The sequence below is a fragment of the Diabrotica virgifera genome, chromosome 1, assembly GCF_917563875.1.
Source record: "Diabrotica virgifera virgifera chromosome 1, PGI_DIABVI_V3a".
NCBI lineage: Eukaryota > Metazoa > Arthropoda > Insecta > Coleoptera > Chrysomelidae > Diabrotica > Diabrotica virgifera.
Window position 1 is genome coordinate 185,556,305 of NC_065443.1, and position 24,484 is coordinate 185,580,788.

General features: G+C 34.0%; 1 protein-coding gene and 1 long non-coding RNA gene across 4 annotated transcripts in view; one reads left to right on the forward strand and one right to left on the reverse strand.

The window, feature by feature from the left end:
- LOC114334567 (neprilysin-2) overlaps positions 1-24,484 on the reverse strand; it is a 311,969-nt gene that overhangs the window by 211,801 nt on the left and 75,684 nt on the right. Inside the window, exon 1 of one of the 3 annotated variants that reach the window (XM_028284634.2) lies at positions 120-357. The exons of the other annotated variants lie outside the window; for them this stretch is intronic. Coding sequence (XP_028140435.2) covers positions 120-166 — 47 coding nt within the window. The 5' untranslated portion in view covers positions 167-357. Of the gene's footprint in view, positions 1-119; positions 358-24,484 lie in introns of those variants that run through there. 3 annotated transcript variants of the gene reach the window in all.
- On the forward strand, positions 201-20,922 carry LOC126878980 (uncharacterized). The gene is made up of 2 exons (XR_007695921.1): positions 201-289; positions 19,660-20,922. It is a non-coding gene; the product is annotated as an uncharacterized LOC126878980 (long non-coding RNA).

Consider the following 24,484-nt stretch of genomic DNA (forward strand, 5'->3'; position numbering starts at 1 on the left):
AAAGATTTAAACTTCAACAATTACTATGGTAATTACTAATTATATTATGTCTAAACATGACTCTAAACGATCATTCTTGGTAAACTTTTATTATAACTTAAAAATCATTCAAAACTTACTTATCTGGATTTGTATTCACTGGCGTATATCGAGAGTCTTTGGACATATCTTTCACTTTATTGATTTTTTAAAACTGATAACCACATTACTTAATCATGCGAATTGTATCGACTGTTACTCGACAATGTCGTATTATACAAGAAACAAGGAATTGATCTTCGCGGCGGCGGTGAGTTTTTTAAACACATTCATAACGTTTGTAGTAGTAAGTTGTACTCCTTGAACGGTTCTACGATTTCGAAAAATAAATCATTAGGTGATTATATATATCGCTAAAAGATAAAATATAAATCATGGCAAATAAAAGTAATTTTTATAATTAGAAATACAGGTTTAGCAATTCGTTTGTGGATTAATTGGTTGTATAACAATTTATGGCAGGATCCAATAGATTTATTATTCTATAAAGAACTTTTATTGGTCGTAAAAAAATCTGGTTTGCCAAATTTATTCAAAGAAATAAAACGTTTCAGTCGCCTTGCAAGCTTTCAAAGGTAGACATTATATTATAAGTATTTTAAATTATTTAAGTTACAGGAGTTATCATTAAAGTGTGGTTTGTCTTACATAAGTACCTACTTTTAACTAAAACTTTTAACATAATAAAATATAGGAAATAATTTGGTTTAAATATATAATAACTTTATGTATTATGTTAAAAATACTATTATAATTTGAACGTTAATAGTTTAACAACTTTTATCGACAATAGCTTTTTATCTTCAATACCCATTTTTATCCCCAATAGTCCGCCCGCAGTGTGTTGAATACGTCTCCCATTTGACACCTGGAAATATTCCCGTAAATTTTCGGTACTTTTTTCAAAAATCTGCCATCGTAATTGTTACAAATGTTGAAGTATACCATTAGTTCTCTTACATATTTCAATACCTGATTTTCCATCCATACTTTCATCCATATTAACGTTACTCAGTTTTAAGCATTCACGCGTCGTCTTAGCAATTCTAAGAGGATTGCTAATACCGCTTAAGCCTGCAGGTTCTAACAGGACCTGCTAGAAGGAATATAATTACTTCTAGCAGTTCTAACAAGCAGCTCGACATTCGTTACTTCTTACTGGAATCTACCAATAGTGTGTGTTGAAATTCGAGCAAGATATAAGAGCAATTATAGTTATTATAAATATTACATCTGGAATATAATACCCAACAACATCTATATTACATCTGTAGATTTTTGACATATTATGTGTTCAAATTCAAATTGTTCTATTAGAATATTAAGACTTGTAGATACCACAAAGCAACAAATGGTCAGCCTATGTTCAGCCAAAATATGTTCACTCTGGAGAAGGTGATCCAGCCGATTATAGAGGATACATAGTAGGTACCGAAAAAAATGCGGAAGTTAAATTCTTTTTCATCATGTACCATGTCCTTTCAGAACGTTGGTTACCATCATAGCTACCCTAATTTTATTCACTGCTACCCTAAATAGCATGCTTGTATCAACACCATACCAGTCTCGCAAATTCTTCAACCATGAGGTTCTTCTTCATTCTGGACTGCGTTTGCCTGCTATTTTTCCTTGCATAATATTTTGTAGTAACCTATATTTGAGACCTCTCATTCTTCTTCTTCATGTACCATGTCCTTTTAGAACGTTGGTTACCATCATAGCTATTGGAAGTTAAAGGATAAACAAAATATTCACTAAGCACAAATTAACATTTTTGTCTAATTTCGAAATCACATTTTACCAGTGAATTCTCGTCTTTAATTGTTAAAAAGTATACCAAAAGTATTCGTTATAATTATTTTTTCATTTAGCTCTATACGGGGTCGGTTGCAGTAAATAGTTAATTCTATAAATTTCTATATTGGGTCATACCAATATTTATTGTACCGACATGTCCTGCCTAAGCGTCTTCTAAAGGGACTTCTTTTGTCTTCCTCTTCTACTTCTTCCAGAAAATTGCAAATCAGCAATTTTTCGTATTGGGTTATTGTCACTTCGACTTTGAACACGCCCTAATCATCTTCACCTATGCACTGGCGTAGCTGAAGATTGAGTGGCCCTCCCGCGAAAATTTTTGTGGGCCCCCTAATTTAAAACATAACGACAACTAATAACAGTATAATAAAGTATGTGTACATGCCAATTTTTCAATTCTTTAATAAGTTTTTATCAGTTAGTGTAGATTTTTTTTCAATAGACATGAAAACCTGTTGTCCAAATTGTACATGTCTCTTAACCCATTTAGCGCCAAAGGTGCGAAAACGCACCATTTTTTTATAGAATTTTTTTTGACAATTCGTTAATTTTTTTTTATATCTTTGTTTTTTTTTAAGCAACCACAAGATATAAGTGTAACTAAATTTAATTTTGTTTAATTTCCAAACTCGTGCTTTCATCACAAAAATATTTTCTAAATGTCCGACATTTTCAATCCTTCGACACAACTTTATTTTTACTGTAGTAATTTTATTGGCATAACACTTTTATGGTCAAATAAATTAAAACATTATTTTTTTAACCTATTTGTACACCAATTGTTATAAAAATACAAAAAAGATAATTTCTGAGTCATCAAATCTCATGTTTGAAAATAATGGTTCGATAACGAACCATTGGCGGAAGTCGACATATAATCCTGCCTGATCAGGAATAAGTTCAAGGTGATGCACAGGCAGTAATTTGTTGGGATATTTCTTTATTATGTGTAAAAACACGTATCCACTGTGCTTGCGCTCCGAGCTCCTGCAACTGCTCCACATAGTGGTCAGGTTTGGCGCTCCCGGACTGTGCACTTGTGCGCACTCTGCCTCGGCGCTCCAATCTGTGGACAATTTATATGTAAGGGAGCGCATACCGTATCGATTGGAGCAGTTGCAGGGAGCGCGGAGCGCAAGAAGTTCGTGAACATAGTGGATGGTTGGCGCTCTCGGACCATGCAACAGTGTGCGCTCCTCCTCAACGGTCCAATAGGTGGCGGTTTATATGTAGAGGAGCGCATGCATGTAGTTGGGAGCAGTTGCAGGGAGCGCGGAGTGCAAGAGGTTCGTGAACATATTGGATGGTTGGCGCTCCCGGACCGTGCAAGAGTGCGCCAACGACCGTGCGGCAGTGCATCGGTGGTCCAATATTACGAACGTAGTGGATACGTACCTTTAGAAAGACGGGTATTCTGGTATGCAGTTTTGTTATAATCTAGGGTGGGGGAGGGGGCTACATAAGGGAGGCTGTGTAGTGTTGTAGACAAGACACACAAGAAGACTCTCATTCACACTTACAAGACCTTTATTCGACCCGTCATGGAGTACAAATCATGTATCTACTCTCTTTGCTCAAGACAAAAACAAGAGAGGTTGTTGAGGACAGAGCGCAGAGTCTTGCGTAGATGTAACTATGAGCACTGGCGATATCCCTCAAACGAAATCCATAACATCTCGAACATCCCCAAAATCACCGAGAGAATAAACTCTCTGAACAGGAACTTCACAATCAAAGTAATCAACGGCCCCCCTTCCGACACCCAAGAATCTCTCAAATGTTCCTGTTCATCTTCCGGCCACGTACTCCACCGAAAGCCCAAACGCAAAAAGATTCATGTACCGTCCGCTCTAATGCAAACATGCATTGACGAACTCCCGGTGGAGTACGAAAACATCCTCGAGGCTACCCCGTTAGCCTACCGTACCCACCTCTAACATTTCCTCTTCCCTACCCCGAACAGGGAGAAGTTGGTTTTTTGCGGTTTCCCAACTTCATTGCACAATTATACCTGTTCGTCCCAAGAAAATAGCCGCAACTATTTTCTCCACTCGAACGCTCACTGTCCACGCTGCGCTCAAAGCCACCTCCTGACCGCCGACGAGGGACGCAGGTTCGCCTGTCGTTGTACAATGGTTTCTAGGGAGACTGGTCGAGAGCAAAGCACGGACAGTACACGTAAATGTCTATGGAACCAACAACAATCCATCAAACTTTCTTCTCTGTTGACTTCTTAGCCTTCTGGACACCACCGTCCGGCATAACCAAGGATCCAAGAACACCAGGACACGGCGCTTGCCCCAGTGTGTTTTTCGGACTGTTTGCTTTTGCTGCCAACTCTAAACATTCACCACAAACCCTGAAGAGGACAAAATCCTAAACGGGGAAGCACATTGAACGCATTTCTTCTGATCATTATCCAGACAAGCAAATCAAACAATGTAGTAGTAGTGTTGTAGACAATTTGTCGATTTGTCGAATTTATGCAACTGGTACAGTGCAAGATACGGGATTGGAAAGTGTAAACTGGAAATATCTAAAATAATTTCTAAAAAAGATAGAGGGCCGTTCGACTTCGTTTTTGAGAAAGAAGCTGAAGAGGGTGTAGGCAATGTTCTAACCATACTATTTTTGTTTATCAAAACTTCCAGGTCCATTTACACTCTAAATGTTTTGAGACTTTTCACAAAAAATAAAATTGTGTATTTCAATTTTTATATCTCATTTCCGCCAAAGGTTCGAAAACGAACCATTTTGTTGTTGTGACACCTGCCATTATCAAAGTGTAAAATAATTTTTTTACGAATGTTTAAGTTTATTTTACTCTAGTTAATCAAATATATTACATATTATTGCAGTATTTCTTTGCTTGGCGGTTAATGGGTTAATCCGACAAACCTATTAGTTAGTTGTTGAAATATTATATCTAAATTTCTATTGGAAACATTAACTTCAACTGTTTTTTCTACAAGTTATTTTTTCGTCGCAGCTGAGCTCATTGTAAAATTTTTTATACGTTTTGTCCGTTCATTTTTAAATTCCATAATAACCCACTATTCTGCTATTCCTGCTGCTTCTGCTAAAGTTTAGAAAAACGAATTTCTCATTTCTCGAAGATTATCACGAGTTTTTTAAAAAGTTGAAGGGCGACCGTTAACTCTGCCGTTTCAGATTGCAAAAATGTTTATGTTGCATTAATAAAGTTAATTATTTTAGATTAAACAGTAATGTTAACGACAAATTCAAAATTTTTCATATGCTCATAATGTATTATTATTAGAGCATTATTTAAAGATTTCCTTACTTGTCGGAAAGCTCGACGCAAAGTCATAACAGCATCGTGCCTGGATGACCATAGGGTTTCACTTAACCTTTTAAGTGTTGACAAACGTGATGAATCCAAAGTCGTAATAATACATAGTAGATCTTATCTTTTAATACTTGCACTAAAAAAATATATATAATCTCTTCATTATACCATAAAAAAACCAACTCCTGTACACCAGCAAAGGCATCATTCAACACTAGGTTTAGATTATGGGATGCACAATGAAAATAGGAAGCTGTTTTTTCAATGTCAGTTATGCGTAGGCTTACCATAATTACGAAGAGCCAAACCGGGATGCAGAAGAGGAAGAGGCTCATTTTCATTTTGTTATTTGCTTAATTTGTGTGTTTCATCTTTGGAATGCAATTAAAATTATTTAGAAGTGAAAACATATTAACAAAAAATATGAATATATTTTTATTAAAAAGATAAAGAGATAAAGTACAATAAATTAATACCTACATCACTAAAAATTTGCAGTTTTATTATTCGCTCACGCTTACTTAATATTTTTCACTATAAGTGTTTCTTCAGAATATTTTTGTCGTGCTTAATTTTGTCATAAAATTCACTGCATGTCATGTTCAAGTTCAGTTTGTACGGACCACAACTCATTCTTCCTTCATCCTCCGATCTTCAGACCACATTTTTTTCAGCTGTGAAAAAACTATTTCGAGTGGTGCTGAAGTACCTACCCGATAGACACATAGCAAACCACATTATTTTTTAAATTTGCCACTTCAGTTTGCTGTTTGTGAAAATCGGTGAATAGCTGGACCCATTTCTCGGAGTACCTTCATTAGAATTTTGGAAGAAGCCTTTTGCCAATAACACCTTATCAAATAGCTCATTAATAATTATTTGGGTTTTCGGTTGAGGTTTTTGAATATTATTTATATTTTCTGCTGATTTTTCGATTTCACTCCAGTTAAGCTCATTTCAAAAGCAGGTCCACTCAAAATCTTCGTCTCCGTCGAAGCTCTTTTCCCAGAATTATAAATGAAATGTAGCGCTCATAAAAAGCATGAACCTCACTCATAAAGTTTTGTGTACACTCATCAAGTACATTTAACTGTCCGAGCTTAAACCAAAAGTAAAGTGCTCCAATTTCTGTTATGAAGAACTGCTGCATACCTGCAGGATCCTTTCCACAGCTGGTAATAATAGATATAAGTCTTGTATTTCCATGTTTCACTAATTTTTTGTACTCGATTGTCACACAAAACTCTTTTAATATTGTAACGCGTACAATAAATATACAAATATATTTGTATATTTTTACAACGATAGCGTCTATTTCGGCAGGAAGACCATCAACTACATACTACATGTTGGATGTTGGATTGTGTTGTGAACGATGTGTGCGCTGCAACAGTCTGGAATAGACTTTGGTGCCTCGCCTGTTTACCCCTCCGAAATTCGTATTACAGTTATAACCACAGAGAGCAGCCATCTTGTTTTCTATTTCGTTATTTTATTTATTTAGCGTGTGGACTTTCTCAGTACGATAAATACACAAATATAATATATATTATTCAAACACTAAAACATAATGAATGAATCTAAATATTAATGTCCAATTTACATAGCCATTCAATTGCATCTGGGGAGCATTCCACAAAGTCCTGGAGGTTTCCACGGTAGGCACGATTTAGGCAATCTAAAACACAATGATTTATGGTCTGTCTAGGCGATCCACAATCGCACCGAGGACTCTCTGCACGACCCCATTTGAACAGAGAATCAGCACATTTACCATGTCCGGTACGTATGCGATTAAGCCTCGCCCAGGTGGGCCGGGGCAGACCCGATTCGATGAAACCCTGGGTTGGGGTGGATATCTGATTATAGTCTGCTGCTATTGTTGGCATCCATCTTGTGGACCATTGCCCTTGTATATCATAGGAATCACCAATTGTTCGGGCAGTTCTGATTGGAGAATTTCTAGACCTCAGTCGCTGGTGCTCTTTTGAGATGTCTGGTATGTCTTGATGGATTGGTAATTGTATGTTGGCTCCAATTTTCTGATACTCTCTCACTAATGCTGCTGTACGGCGTAGATCTGGTGTAGCAATATTGCTCAAAGTAGACAGCCATCTCACTGGGGTTGATTTTATTGTTCCAGTGATTATTCTCATGGTTTGATTAAGTTGGACATCGATTTTGTTTGTATGTGCACTATTTAACCATACTGGTGCACAATATTCTGCCACTTAAAAAACCAAAGCTAGAGCAGAGGTCCGAAGAGTATCTGCAGAAGCACCCCAAGTTGTTCCAGCAAGTTTTGTTATTATATTGTTTCTTGTTCTCAGTTTACCGGCTGCGTTTGTAAGATGGCTTTTGAAGGTGAGTGTTCTATCAAGTGTGACGCCTAGATATTTGGAGTTGTTGTTATGTTTAATAGCTGCATCATTTAGAGTTACATTGAGGGTATCGCCCGCAAGTTGATTCGACAGGTGAAAGAGACAGGTTTCAGTTTTGCTTGTGTTAGGACGTAAGCGCCAGTTCTTAAAGTAGTTACTAAGTGTAGTTAGGTCCTCGTTTAGAGCTTGTTCTCCAGCTTCCTTATTATTATCTTGGAAGCCAATGGCCAGGTCGTCTGCATAAGCAAATTTTCTCGATTTTGTTCTATTTCGTATTTTGTTATTATCGATATTATGTGATTTGCCAAGATTTCAGACGTTTCTCCGGCGACATATCGAAAATCGAGCAGGTTTACAGAGATACCTCTCTCAGGTACAAAATAGGTACAAAATAGCTACATAACAACTATTGGTGCCAATTTACCAACAAGTATGTTTGATGTATCTGTTGAATTTCTCATAAAATTGCATTCTTTTAGCTCGTTGTGTAGTTCATCTCTTGCCATCGCATCGGTGCGATCACTCCCGTGATGATCGCTTCGCACTTGGTACGCGCAGCCTTGGGCTCAAACAGCTTGGATATTAATTTAGAGGAGCAATCAGATTTTTAAAACATACATCGTGTATTGCTGTATGGAATGCAAAAGTAGCTTTTTTAGCATCAGTAGAAAGTTCATTTTCTGCGGGTTCCACATTTTTAAAACACAATGTTATGGTAGATGATATTACAATGGCACTTGCGCTAACTTTGTGCTTCGACCACTTTAGATGGTCCTTGATCAATGGCCGGGGTGTCGGTGTTGTTCAAGTTTGACCGGGATGCTAATGCAAATTGGCTGGGATTGGGATCTAAAATCGGGACCGTTTCGGTCAAACCGGGACGTATGGTAAGCCTAGTTACACTCCTTTGTACGCCTGAATATACACCACTCATAACGCTTGCCCCATTATACCCCTTTTCTCTGCAGTTGTGTACGAAAAGGTACTTTGATTGTATAAATTTTAAAATTTGATTTATAAAACCCTCTGCATTTTGGTCTAATATGCGAATAAATCCCAAAAAACTTCAAAAACTTCTGCTTTGGAAGGTAAATTATTTTCATCGCAAGTTATTTTTACATACCGAAAAATAAACTAAGCTGATAGTGTTTTGAAACATCTTGAGTGGTATCAAAAATTATTGAATAAAAACAACTTTTTTAATTAAATTAATCAATTTATTTGCAGTTTCTTGAGCTTGCAAATTTATAACTTCGTTTTGTATTTAGGGGCCCAAGTAATTTGTTTTTAAGTTATTGTTTTTATCGATTAATTTAGGTAAACTGGATCATATTTCGCTAGTAAAAGAACCACCGACAAAAAATTACTTTTTTTGGAATTCACTTTCATCTAAACTACCAACATGTCCAAGAAACGATAAATTGCACCCGGAAAGAGTAAGAGTTACGTCAATTGCCCGTTTCATTACTCCCCTCCAAATTCCCTATTTTGATAGGAAGATACGTTTTGGTCCCAAATTTAAAGAAAGTAAGTATTAGGCTTGAAGACCCTCCTAACGTACGGCCCCCTGCCTTGCGGGCCTGTCAGCTACGCCACTGCACCTATGCTACCTCATTTTAGCATTAATTGGTGCCATCCCTAGACTTCCTATAATATCCACAAGGAAAAGAAAAAGTTTTCCTGTAGTTGGCTGTATACCATCAATCACAAAATTGGAAAGAAATCCTTTGTAAAAGGTATAAAATTTTTTTTTCCTATAATATATCCTGTCTTAATGTCATGCTTTTAAGCTTTTAAAAATATATAAGGTATTTAGAACATAATCCACCCCGTCTATCTACAATAAAATACTCTTGTATAAACAGGCAATCAAAGGTGTATTGCCATTCAACTATGGAGTTGAGAGTTATGCCTGTAAGAATAATAATTTAGTTATCAACAGATATCAAAATAATGTTCTTATAAGCATTGTTAATGCGCATTGCTACTTCAGGGATCTTCATAGGACTGCTTAGCAACCAGCTTCTAGCTTCATAACAACACAGATCTGGTTAGAAAAATCAAAAGGAACAAGCCTTTTAAAGTTAAATAAAAAGTTGAAGTTTATTAACTGACAAGTTGAAAACAGAGTATAGTGTAGTGCACGTTATACACGTTTTCTGTATCTAATGAACTTTTAGCGACCAAGCGATACTAGGGAGTCGTTCCATTGTTTTAAATTTCTTAGTATTAGTTTAGGTTAGAGAAAAATTGCTTATTGGTCAATACTGATCAGATGAAAGTGTTACTGGAGTGAGCCTATAATTTACTATTTTTGACCATTCTTTACTAACATAGTTAATCTCTTTGTTTATAAAAAAAATACAATCATCGAAAACTCAACTAAAATTAGCTGATCTAAAGCAATCTAGCTCAGGATAGCCTCTTTTTTAAAATCACTACTAAGATAGTAAAACACTTACAAGAAATATCAGGTTCTAAACTTTGTTTAAAGAAAACATTTCCAAATAAGTAAGTATGTATATCGAAACCACTTGACTGGGCGCCAATTAAATATAAAATAGACAGTAAATTGAATGATCTCTTTAAATATCCAAGTAGGTGGAGGCCAATTAACTAAAGAAGAAGAAACGGAAGACATACATAACCTAATAAAACTAGGTTAGGAAGAACGTCATACGTACAATTATGACTGAAGTCAACTAGCTTTTAAACTAACATTTAAAGATGAAAACTACAGAGCATCCCAAACCCGTTTTTTCAGTGTGTCATAGTTTGTCGAATTCGCTCTAACGCATTAACCTTTATACTCGAGCAGTATAATTTTACACCGGTAACAGACGGCATAGGTACAATTGTACCTGTTATATATTTCTAAAAAATTCCTTAATCTAAAGGGAAGTCTTTGTTATTTTTGAGATATTATTATTTATTACTAGCATAACTGGTTAAACATTGTTTAATATTGCAATAAATAAATATAATAATATTCGACAATCTGTTCTTGTACAGATTTACAAACAAATATTAGAAGCCGCTTTTAAGTGACCCCTGTTATCTATCGTAAATTATTGAAATTACTGCAACAATAAACTTGGAAATAGTGGTCGTAAACAAATTCTAGGAAGAGTAGCATTGTATTGTATTTTAATTGGAAACATAATAGATTTCATTCACATTTAGTTATTTGGTTTTTGTCAATACGTGTATACTTGAAAATTATCATGAGTACCTAATAATGATTCTAAATTTAGTTTACCGAAATGCCGACAACAGAGGTATGCATAGAATAGAATCAACAAAGAAAACTTGTGAGAGATGTGGAATATGGAGTCTCTGCCACTAATACGTGCAGCAATGTCTCGTGATCGTTTCTCATGCTAAGATTTATAAGATTTGACAACGAAAATACCCGCCAATAACGCAAAAAAAGCCGATAAGGCTGCACTCATACGAGATGCCTGGACAATGCTGAATAAAAATGTGCACCAAGACTATAAACCATCAAGATGCATAACCATATATGAACAACTTTTTCCGTTTAAGAGGCCGCACACAATTTACACAATATATATCTCACAAACCCACTATACATGGTATTTTGGGTTTGTAATCCATCAAATCCCATACAAATTCATCTTTATATTTGAAAACCAGCAAATGGTTCCCGGCCATTTAATGTTGGCGAAAGAACAGTTTTGGATCTGGTCACTTCTTCTAAAAGGTTCTGGGCGAAATATTAACACCGATAACTGTTTAACAGTTTTGAACTAGCTAAAGTCTAGAATTCATATCACATAAGGTTAATGGGCTCAATTAGAAAAAATAAGAGATTTCTACTTATCAATATGCAAGCAAGGAAGAAAAAATAAAATTTTTCCACAAATGAATGCCCTTATTTGCTAAAAAAAAACAAAGCAGTAGTGTTACTCTCCTCCATGCATTGCATATAACAGGACAAGTAGCCGGAAATGATTGAGTATTAGAGTAAAACTAAAGAGATGTTGATACCATGGATAAAATGCTGGGTGAGTATACGGTCAAACTTCTAACACTGCTTTGGCTCTTGGCCTTTTTTTATAATATGATTGACGTCACTGGCCTAGCATCCAACATTATATCGAGATCGAGAGCACAGTCCATTTCAAAAAACAAAGGACCAACGCAAGAAGTTTTTGAAGGATCTTTCTAAAGATATTTGTCTTGCTGTAGATAGGTACTCTTCCTCAAGTATCTCACAGCATTCGTGGATATACTCCAATAGCCGGAAGTTGCCATGTTTGTCAAAACGAACGAAAAAAAAAACAACCTAAAACCTAGAAAAAGTGGTGTAGTATGTTTTCTACCCATGTGCGACATACATTCTTTGTCTAAAACGACATGTATATGTTGCGAAAATCCACACTAACATTCATTTTTGTATTTTGGTTCAAATAAACTATCATTTAAATACAAAACATATATATTTTATAACATTTATTTAAAAAAAAATACAAGGTACAAATGTACCTATGCCGTCGTTTATGGGGGTAGGAACAATTGAAGCCCCCTGCTGGGAACTGAATAAAGATTTCTTTGTTATATTTGGCTGACGTAATCTATTGGACAAATGTAGAGATGTCACAAAATTTCAAGTCCCTATCTCTTTAACAAAATGTTATCACAACTTGAAAACTCAAAAGTTACAATTGTACCTATTCCGCCCGACGAAGGTTAAGCACGAAGTGACAGAAAAAAACGTACTTTCGTGATTATTGTGCATAGAAATTTGAAAATTATGTATTCGTTGAAGTGTATTTCCATAGTCAAGCGACTTATACTTATAGGGCTTTTAATTCACAGTCATTTGTTTCAAGAATCTGTCATACAGACAATAATATACACAGATTATACAACATACGATAGAAGCTCGAAACAAATGACAATCGATGGAAGGCCCTATAGATGTATAATTGGTTGACAATCACAATACTCTAAATGGATAACCAATCCATGATGCGGATAAAGATAATTTGAAACAAAAGTAATCTATCGTGACATTACTTTCATGTTAACTATCATGTTAACGGATAAAATGACAAGTATCATAATTCTAGGTTAGAAATTTGTCAACGACGCAAATATAAATATTTGATGTCATAGGTATATTGCGACATTGTATAGTGAAATTGTACTTTATATTTATCTATTTGTTCCTTAAAATATTTTAAATATTAATATTCTGGCAAATATTTATATAAATATTGATATTTATAGGTACATGTATAAACATAAATATAAATATTCTGACAACTGTCAGATTTAACTAAAATGTCATGCAGTGATTCATGACCTTCTTAAAATCTTATATGACGTCAAAATTAATGACGCACTAAAAAAGGTTTGGGATCAATTGTATCGATAGTGGTAATGTAATTTATAGGTTTTTACCGATAATTTCCCACCTCTACTAGTTTCATATCTTTTTATTCCACAACGTATTATGATTTCCATCTTATGCCTAATTTTGCCGGTTATCAGCGCGCTCATAACTGTACCTATATAAAAAAATATGCTTACAAGTATGTTCGAATATTTTATCTACTAAAACAGCGTAAAATATTTGCGATGTTTATGTTCTAAATAAAATTTCTATAAAAAGATTCTCCAATTATTAGTGACATCCGTCACTCAAAATAACAAATTATTTTGCCGCCTTGCTATTATTTTTAGAAGAAATATTTTTTTGCGTTCATCTTGCGAACATTTGCGTTCCAAATAAATTTTCACAAATGTGTACCTTGTATTCAACAAGCATAAAAATATAGTTTATTGTTATGTTATATTATGTTGTAATATATTATTTGTTATTATTAAATCATTAATAATCTTTTATTAGATTGGAATAATCGGTATTCTGAAGTACTGAAATAAGAATTAACCCAAATACAGTGGAACCCCGCTAAGCCGTCCCCCGATAACCCGGAAGTCCGGCTAACCCGGACGATTTTCATCAGACAAATATTGCAACAATAAAAATGTATGTAATATAATATTTTAGAGATAATGGGTATTTGTGTAATTTGAACTATACGATAGTAAAAATGACTCATGGCAGACGGCGGCAGAGCGACGTTCATTGGCTCGGATTAACGGAAACAACAGGCACCTGTTATTTCTTTATTTATTTCAAGCTGTCTTAGCATTGCTTTAAAAAGACTAAAAGACTATTTAACAAAATTATTTTTTAAACAATGGTCTTAGTCTCCACTCACTGTTCTTAAATAACATAACATCGTTTCGATTGTGACCGTATTGTGTGTATTTCAATTATAACAGAGTTTATCTGTAAGTATACCATATTTTATTAATTTTTACCATATTCTCCGGCTAACCCGGATCGGCCGTGGTCCCGCTTAATCCGAGTTATCGAGGTTCCACTGTAATACTATTATTGAACCTATCTTATCTGCAATAAGTATCCATCTTGTGCAATAACATTTGTTTCATACTCCACTTTTCTCTACCTTGGACAATTTAAGTCTACAGGTAAATAGGGAGAAGTGTATTTTTGAAGTGTGTAAAATAAATAATTCTTAGCTGAGCGCTTTCGGCTTACAAAGCCATCTCCAGAGCTATGCTACAATAAAAGGGTCTCTAATGAATAATTGATTTTAGAATTCAAAGTTTAACTTACGTCAAAAGGTTCAAAATACCACTATGAAGAGAGATGGATCCCATGTATGATATAAAATGCTTCTATTTCTTATACAGTTTTTTTATAAAAAAAAACCTTGTCTGACTGTTGAAAAAATGCTCAACTATGTTTTTATTTTAGAGGTCGGAAAAGTTAAAACATCTATCACAAGCACAGAAGATTTTCACACGAAAAATTACATTACATGTAACGAATATTTGATCATGGTAAGGTCAAGAAACCTTACCAACTGAAGTCTACGGTGTCAGCATGTAGAATGGCGGCATGTGGCATGGAGGCTTTTAATGACAGCCGACATAGACAACGGTGTGCTCGTTAAGGTGCTTTCACTTTTTCTCATATCAAGTGACAGTTGACATATGGCATTTTTGTAATCGAATTGAACAACTTTTCAACAAAGTCTGTAGTTAAATAACTCTAGTTTTTAAAAATTATAATGAAATACATATTGAGAAGAGACTTAAGATCCAAGATAAATCTGTTGACAAGTTATCCTTCAAAAACTGAACTCAAATCTTTTTCAAAATTAGTACAGGATGTAAAGAAGCTTGATGGTGAAGTTTTAATTTCATTATGTACAATTCGATTACAAAAATGCCATATGTCAACTGTCACTTGATATGAGAAAAAGTGAAAGCACCTTAACGAGCACACCGTTGTCTATGTCGGCTGTCATTAAAAGCCTCCATGCCACATGCCGCCATTCTACATGCTGACACCGTAGACTTCAGATGGTAAGGTTTCTTGACCTTACCATGATCAAATATTCGTTATATGTAATGTAATTTTTCGTGTGAAAGTCCTTTGTGCTTGTGATAGATGTTTTAACTTTTCCGACCTCTAAGAGCATTTTTTCAACAGTCAGACAAGGTTTTTTCCATAAAATAAAAAGACTGCATAAGAAATAGAAGCATTTTATATCATACATGGGATCCATCTCTCTTCATAGTGGTATTTTGAACCTTTTGACGTAAGTTAAACTTTGAATTCTAAAATCAATTATTCATTAGAGACCTTTTTATTGTAGCATAGCTCTGAAGATGGCTTTGTAAGCCGAAAGCGCTCAGCTAGGAATTATTTATTTTACACACTTCAAAAATACACTTCTCCCTATTTACCTGTTGTCATAAGTGTGTACAAAACTATTTCAGTTTTTACAAATTTAAGTCTATCTTAATCTAATATTTTACTTGATGCCATCTGATGATTTTAGTTATGGTTTTTCTTTTTGTGTTGGTATTTTAATAATCAGTAAATAGCTTATTATTTTTCCAATTATGTTTTTAGTTTGTCCGAGCAAAGTATTATCATGGAACTGGAAAACAAATTGAGAGTACGAAGACTGAGTCTGCGCTCATTCAAATCAACTGAGACCATGACATAGGGACTGCAGTTCTGTTAATAATAATTGTAGATTTGTAGATTAAATATGACATACACACACGAATGCATAAACACCCAAACACAATAAAACTCATACACATATATGCAAATATGTACTACTCTCAAGCGGCAAATCGCCACTAACGCTGACTCCATCATACGGTAAGAATTATGCTGCGGAATTACTGCGCGTGTCGTGAGGTGTAAATACAACGTTTTGGTAGTTGTTGTGGCGAGATGAGCTACAAATTTGGACCAGGTCCATTCGTTTGCGATACGACGCCAAAGATGGGCCCGTTCGATGTTGCTGCGGCCGCACGGGCGATAATTTACGGCGCAGTAAGAGCAGTAAACCTGTCGAGACATTGGTTGACTAACTCCTATTTCATCTACAATTGGTGGAGGAGTTAGTCAACCAATGTTTACTGCTCTTACAGCGCCGCAAATTAGCGCCCGTGTGGCCTTTCGCTAAAGACCGAGAGAATAATAAAAATATAATTTAATCTCTCTAATCTGGCAAAATTAACTTTCAAAGTATTAGAGAGTGACGACAACATGTGCAGATCTACAAGCTATTTTATATCCCGTCTCTGAACTATGTATATTGGGTGAGAAATTATTATGCATACCACACAAATTGGATTTGTTAGTGATTGGTAAAGCTAAAAATTCCAGAGCTTTCAAAAATATTTTTCCAATATGTGTTTCACCTGACTTAATCCAATCACCATGTAAAAATATATGACCTACAATGAATGTTTGATCACAAGAAACAAACAAATGTGATCCTGAAATAATCTACCTACACTAGGTTCGCTTTCAAGATGCAGTAGAAATAAACAAACCAAGTGCCGATTAATTTTAAATTTTATCAGAAACAAGATTCGACAAAGATGTTTATTTATATATTTATTTATTTATTTTCAACAGGCTGCTGCCCAATAAGATTACAAGTTTATAGTATAATATATTCCAATATACATAATACGTATGTCAATAATTAAAATACAATAAAATAGTAATAATAAAATATAAATATTACAAATTTAATCACATAATTCAGATTTATATACCACAATAGTGATGTAAAGTATTCTAAAGTAATCTAAAGTAAATTTTACTATTTTTATTGGGAATAAGCCATAGTTTTACTTTAAAATAAGTTTACCTGTTATTTCAAATTCCACTTCGGAAATCGTTCTCAAAATACAAATCAATAATAAATTAAACAAATTTTGTTTTTGTTTGAAATTGTCAATACTTTTAAGTTACGTTCCTAGGACGGCTGTATTAAAAGATATTCGATTACATGCAACTAACTTGAACTTAAGAGTACCCGCCAGAAAAATCAGCATGTGATTTGTCTTTAGAAAGACAAGCACATGCAATTATGACAATCCTCTTGTTAGTGATCCCATAATAAATTAATCATGAGGAAAAAACCCGGAAAAAATCTTATGATACTCATCCCGACATGGTAAGTATTTGGCCTTACATTAAGTTTATTCTTAGTATGTACTACCACATCACTTTAATTTTTTAGTTATGCTATTTTAAAACACGAATGACTTATTAGATTCGCTTCAATCTTAGAATCTATCAAATTCTTCACTTCGTCTTAATGTTTTACCTACCTAAATAAAAATGTTCGCATTCACAAGGTATTTTATAAATGCAATTCTTTATTCTTTCTTGTGTTTATTGGTAGGTTTAGTTTTAAATAAAATAGATATCAATGTGTGTGTTATTTTAAACATTTCAACAAAATTCAAAACAGCAAACACATAGAGATTTATTTTATCAGAAACTAAATGTAATAATGAACAAGAAAGAACAAAATATAAAATTTTATTAATAAAAAATGCAAGGCATAAAATACCTTGTGAATGAATGAATGAATCAATTCAATGGAAAGATTTCAATTTAGTCGTGAAAGAAAGAGATGGTAACAAGAGAAAAGTCAAAGAAGACTCTAATTTTGTTAAATGAAACCTATTGCGTCGAAAATACCTGGACAGAATACAACAAGTAGAATCTGGTTACCCATATTAAAAAAGGAAATACCACTTTTAGTGAGCCAATAATATATTGAGGATAGGTACATCGGTAGGTACATGGAAAATCAGCGATTGTTAGCTTTGAGAGTAAACAAAAACCAAATACTTATTATGCCGTGATAGTAACCCTAGCCATTATTACATACGTTTTGGTATCAATAATGTTTTAGTCCTCACATCAATAACGCTACTTGTCTGTTTTACTTTCTTCGTTTTGTTGTACTGTAATGATATGACTATACAGCGGGCGATGGGCCGGTCGACCAGAGACGACAGTAGCAGTATCCGAGTTGACGCATCCTCTCTTCATATCATCGCTGGGCGAAATTGAAGGAGAAGTGGCATAGAGAGCATATTTAAGACGAGCCAGGAGAATCATACAATCAGTTATTGCTAACGAATTGAATCAGCAATAGCTCGATGGCAGATGGTAGATATGTTGATTCCGCGTAGCGAGATAGTTATTGTATATATATATATATATATATATATATATATATATATATATATATATACCGGGTGGTGAATTGGAAAACGGGCCATAGGAAACTCAATGTAAAATTCTAAATTGTTGAATTCCTGCTTCCCTAATTATTTTACATCAAAAGTCATGAGAAACTATTTGTAGAGGATTAAAATCTGTATTAAAAACAAAAGTTAAAATTGTTCTACGATTTAAACAGAGTTTAAAATTTTGAAAAATAGAATACATTTGCCATACCTAAGTAAGTGCGTAAAAGGCCACACGTTACTATTTCTGACAGTACGCAAACTATTGACTGAATAAAACATCTTTATTATTACTACTTTCTCCTCAACTGAGGACATCTTTTCGACTTTATTGTTTTTTAAACAATAAAATAAAAATACTGACAGTTCAAAATATTGTTAATATAATAATTTCATTGTGACCGAAGGCAACCTTATACACATTCTTGCACTGTGTGTAGCCTAAATTTGGCAAATACTTTGATAAAATTTATTATATTTTACAACATTTTGGAATGTGTTTAATTCGTAGAACAATTTTAACAATTGTTTTCAATAAAGATTTCAATCCTCTACAAATAGTTTCTCATGTCTTTTGATGTAGAATAATAAGGGAAGCAGGAATTCAACAGTTTAGAATTTTACATTGATTTTCCTATGGCCCGTTTTCCAATTCACCACCCTGTATATAATGTGTGCTGTATTGTATCGTTTTAATATTTCTATTATATTCGAATGACAGTAATAATCATAATGATATTTTTCCTTTGCAGAATATAGAATTATATTTTATTTTATTTATTATAAACTGTATATAATTATCAGTAGTAATTGCACAAGAGCTCTAAAATTATCGAATTTTTCCCGAGTGACACTTTGACAGTTTTAATTTCACGACCCGAAGGGGAGTGAAATTATGTCAAAGTGTCACGAGGGCAAAAATTCGATAATAATTTTAGAGATTAAGTGCAATTTGTTGCGAGTATTTCATGAATAAAACTGTTCAAAACCAAAATTTTATTGCAATTTATTTATGTAAGTACAAATTAGTACAATTAAACCCACAGTTGTTATAAATATTTGACGGTTGAAAGTCATCACTTTTATAAATTTTAAAACAATAATTGTCATTAATGTCACTGAATGTATTTTTTCGTAGCAACGAAGGGCATCTGACGTAATATACTTGACGACGGGATATTATCAAAAACTGTCAGTTTAATTTTTATTTCTGTAGCTTTCTATTGTTCAGAATCTCCTATGAATGAAATAATCTTAAATATATTTACTTTGTTTTAACCTGTGTTTTACTGAGTCTGTCGTCTTGAAAGAGCTACCCGTTACAAATTGGCACCCGAGCAAAAATAAGACATCATACAAGTAAACGTCACAAATTGACAACGGGCAAAGACACAGACTAAGTAATAGGTCCAAGTCGTGGATATATATAGAACGCGTTCAAAGATGATTAAGTTTATTTGTTTTCAGATTCTTAAGACACCGAAAATGAACCGAACCGAGAATGATCGGAACCGAAAATAAACGTCGCCGATGTAACAAGCAGGAAGGTTGCCACCATCTACTGTAAAAAAGCCTTGGCACATTGTCCCAATGGAGTTGAGGGGATCACGCCCAAGAGGTACAGAAGGAAGCACCTTCTAGCCAGTCATTCGAGACCAATTCACAAATCGACCTAGTTGATGGGACCACGACGTGTAAGAAAATACCTTCAACTGTCGAAGATGAAGCCAGCAAGAAGAATGTGACCATCTGCTGTAGAAAAGCCTTGGGAAAATTGTCCCAATGGATTTGAGGGGACCACGCCCTAGATCTACAGAGGGAAACATCTTCTTGACAATCATCACAGACCAGTTTGCGAAGAGGGAACCGACAAAAAGAATATGCCTTAAGAGTAAACCGTCGCAAATGCAGCCAGCAGAAAGAATGTAACCATTCGCTGTAGAAAAGCCCTGACACACTGTCCCAATGGATTTGAGGGGACCACGCCCAAGATCTACAGAGGGAAGCAGCTTCTTGACAGCCATCCAGGACCAGTTTACGAAGTAAGGAAGAACCAACGAAGACCACACCGTTGATGATTCCAAGCCGTGTAGCATACACGGCACAAAAAAAATGTATGCTACATTTTTTTTTCCAAAGAGAAGGGTGTGTAATGATATGACGCCACAGCGGGCGATGAGACGGTCGAACAGAGACGACAGTAGGAGTATCCGAGTTGACGCATCCCCTCCTCGTATCATCGCTGGGCGAAATTGAAGGAGAAGTGGCATCGAGAGCATATTTAAGACGAGCCAGGAGAATCATAAAATCAGTTATTGCTAACGAATTGAATTAGCAATAGCTCGATGGCAGAGATGCACCGGATTTAAGGTGGTACTATGCCTAGGTAGACGCCACAGTATTGACGTGGCGTTCCACCGTAACCGTTACCGCAGTGAGCGGTAGTAACGATGGACGGGTGACTGTGTGTCACTGTTCAATGTTATCGCATTGAACTGAAATGCGATGTCTGGGTCTGAATATGTAGATATGTTGATTCCACGTAGCGAGATAGTTATTTTATATCTAATATATTGTGTTGTGTATTGTATCGTTTTAATATTTCTATTATATTCGATTGACAGTAATAAGCATAATGTTATTTTTCCTTTGCAGAAGATAGGATTATATTTTATTTTATTTGTTTTAAACTGTATATAATTATCTTAAATATATTTACTTTATTTTTAACCTGTGTTTTACTAAGTCTGTCGTCCTGAATGGGCTACCCGTTACAGTACCTGCTATTATTAGGGAAATTATCTTATAAGTAACAGCAATTTTATCAAACACCGATTGAAAATCTCGCGTAGTGATTTTATTTGACATAGTTTAGACATCTGTTAAGTATGGGATAGAGTTAATGAAGTATAAGCTGGAGCGATCTTTCGAATAATATTGGATTCGACAAGAGAGAATGATGCTACTGGGCTCTGCTAATTTTACTCTGCTCGGTTGCCGAGGAAAGTATTTTTCAAGTAATGTCAAATGCATAAAGAATAATTTTCAAGTTATTCAAGTAAATAGACAAATAAATATGACGGTCTTGTGAAAAACTAGAAAAATCTCTCCACTGAATTTTTTCGTTTCGTAAAAAACTTATAACTACTCAGATTCAGATTGTGCATTCATGTAATGAGAATGTTCAAGGTAATAAAAAAAAAAAATAAACCCATCAGTTTTTGTACACCAACACATTTATATCGGTTAATCAGAATTAAATTTTTAATATGCATTTAAATGATTCGCTACATTAAGTAATTTTGTAACCAGTAGACCAAACGATAATTTAGAATTTGTTATTGTGCTAGGTTAATACATTTTGTGATTAATACTTGCTATTTGTATAACTTTAAAATCTAACTTGAGTAAAGGAAAACATGTTTTGTACATATTAGAAAAAAGTCTATTTTTTACACTTTAGAAGACGAAAGATAATAATTTTTTTAAAGAATTTTTTTCTCAGAACCTTTATTAAAAATGAACATAAAACTTTCTACATATTAAGATATAACTCTTAGAGAGTACAAAAAATATATCTTTTTTCATTGATGCACGTACACTAATATTGTAGAGGGCGCAAAAGTCGAGGCCTCGAAAAATGATGGCGGACAGTTAATGTCAGGATTGGGATATCTGAAAGAAGAAAATTGTACTGAATTTGAAAAAGGAAGGTTTCTTACGTGACAATTTACCACAATTTGGCCAAAAAATAAAAAATAAATATTTTTTAACCAAGAAAAACTGAAGAAAAACGGGCGATTTTTTCACAAAATTTTTTCAAATTTCCGTAAAATCTTTTTTTGCGGAATTTTTCACTAATAGTAGTAAATTGTCTCGTAAGAAGCCTTCCTTTTTCAAATGCCGTACGATTTTTTTGTTTCAGAGATCCCAATCCTGAGATTAACTGTCCGCCATTGGAACTACTTTTTTTCGAGGCATCGACTTTGGCGCCCTCTACAATATTAGTGTACGTGCATAAATAAAAAAGATATATTTGTTATACTCTCTAAGGCAAGCCGCACACCAACGAAACATGAAACGTAAAACATGAAACATGAAATGTAAAACACGTTTCATAAAAATAAAACACGGCTAAACAAATCTTTATGATAATCCGCCTACCAATGAAACGAGTGTGATTCATGCTCATAAAACATTTTTATTTTCGGAAAGTTTCATAAATGGCGGGACGTTTATTTATTTAGAAGTATTTTATTTCCATGAAACGTGATTTACGTTTCATGTTTCTTTGATGTGCGGCCTGCCTAAGAGTTAGATAATAGGTTTGTTCTAGCATCAGTTTCAAACGGTTTGAAACCATCAGCGAATAGTGGACCAGCGCGAGTAGAGGGGATAGCACTGGTGACTGTATTATATGCTCTCACTGACCAACTGTTTGCTGACGGTTTCTGACTAGTTTGACTGTTTGCTAGAATAAACCTAATAATATGAAAAAGTTTTATGTTCATTATTATTAAAGTTTCTGAGAAAAAAAATCTTGAAAAAATGCTTATTTTTGGTCTTCTAAAGTGTACTATTACCTTAACGTGAAAACGAGGGAAATCCAAATTTGATGCAGAACATTAGGTACAGCGGAACATAGATAGTTCTTTACTATCATTAAGAAGCGATGTTTTTCTGGTGTTTATTTTAATTATTAATAATTTTGGAATTGTCCACAAATGTATTTAACACTATTTTTTTATTTGACTAAGAAACCTTTTTATCTTATAAATTTTTCTATTCAATCCCTCTTTTAATATGAGTAACCATATCAAAATAAGAAAATACCACGATTAGTAAGTCAATAACATATTGAGGTTTTTTTATATTTTAGCAGTATTTATATAAGGTTAAAGGAACTTATGGAATAAAATTATTTCTGTCCTTGTTTTAAACAATTATAAAAAACGCTAAGATCCGTCGATTTTTATATATAAATGTGCGCTTTTTAAATATAAATTTAAATGGGTGAACTGAAAAGTCTCAGATACAGAATTCATCATTATAATAAAAATTAAAATGGTAAATAGTTATTTATATCTGAAAGTTTTCTTGTTGGAAATTCTTTCTGGTACATCCTTAATCTGACACTTTTACAATTTATAAGACAGCAGACGACGAATATAGAAAACAAAAGGACTTTACTATATGCAGTCACATTCCGTTTTCATTCGTCTAGGAAAACGACTGAAAGAAACTTCCTAGTACTCAAATCTGAGTAAAGATAGAAAACTAAAAGACGGTTTTTGCTTGCTTTCGATTCAGAGGGATGCACAATCCCTGGACAGCTGTTTCTGCCTTAGAGGCTTCCTCAGCAGAGTGAGCGTGCACACCTATGAAGCAAAAACGAGCCAGCCCATCTATTTAAGTGAAATTTCAAAGATCATTTGAAATCCGCATTGGGACGAAATTGAGCGACATCTCTTAAATGAACTGAAAAGTCTCAGATACAGAATCCACCATTATAATAAAAATTAAAATGTCTGCTGTCTTATAAATTGTAATAGTCGCAGATTAACGATGTACAAGAAAGAATTTTCAAGAATTTTTAACAAGAAACGTTTTAGATTTAAATAACTATTTACCATTTTAATTCGTTTTTCTCCATATGCTGTATTTTTCCAAACACGTCAAATTTATGCAGATATCAAAAATATGTATGACTTATAAAAACTGCGTTCGCAAAGACTGTCTGCGACTAGTCAGTCATAAATTGTCAGAAAATCGCATGCGCACTTTAAAATAATATAAATAATACCGTATAACATATAATATAAATAATATAGATAAATATACAAGGTATATCTACTATATATTAATAATAATAATTAGTTATTAATATTATTTAATAGTAAATATATCTTGTATATTTATCTATTAACGGTATTATTTATATTAGGTGAGGTTAGGAGTTATCAGGAACAAGTTGTCAGGTCTCTGACAAGTCAGGTCAGTCAGGTCACTTAAAATGTTAGACTCAACTATTTTTGTTTTGTCAAATAACAGCACTCTAATCGGTAAATGAGGTCACTTATCACTTAATATTGAAAGTATCTGGTTTCAATATTAATATCAAATTCTGCTTCAAAACTTCTTCTATCCCGGCAATAAATATTTGGAAATAACATTAATATCTGTCATTAAAAAGCAATGCTAACTGAAGAAAAAAAGAAGACCAAGTATCTGGAGAGATAATATGGAAGACCTGGAAAATGCATTAAAAGAAATAAAATATGCCAGTTCTGAT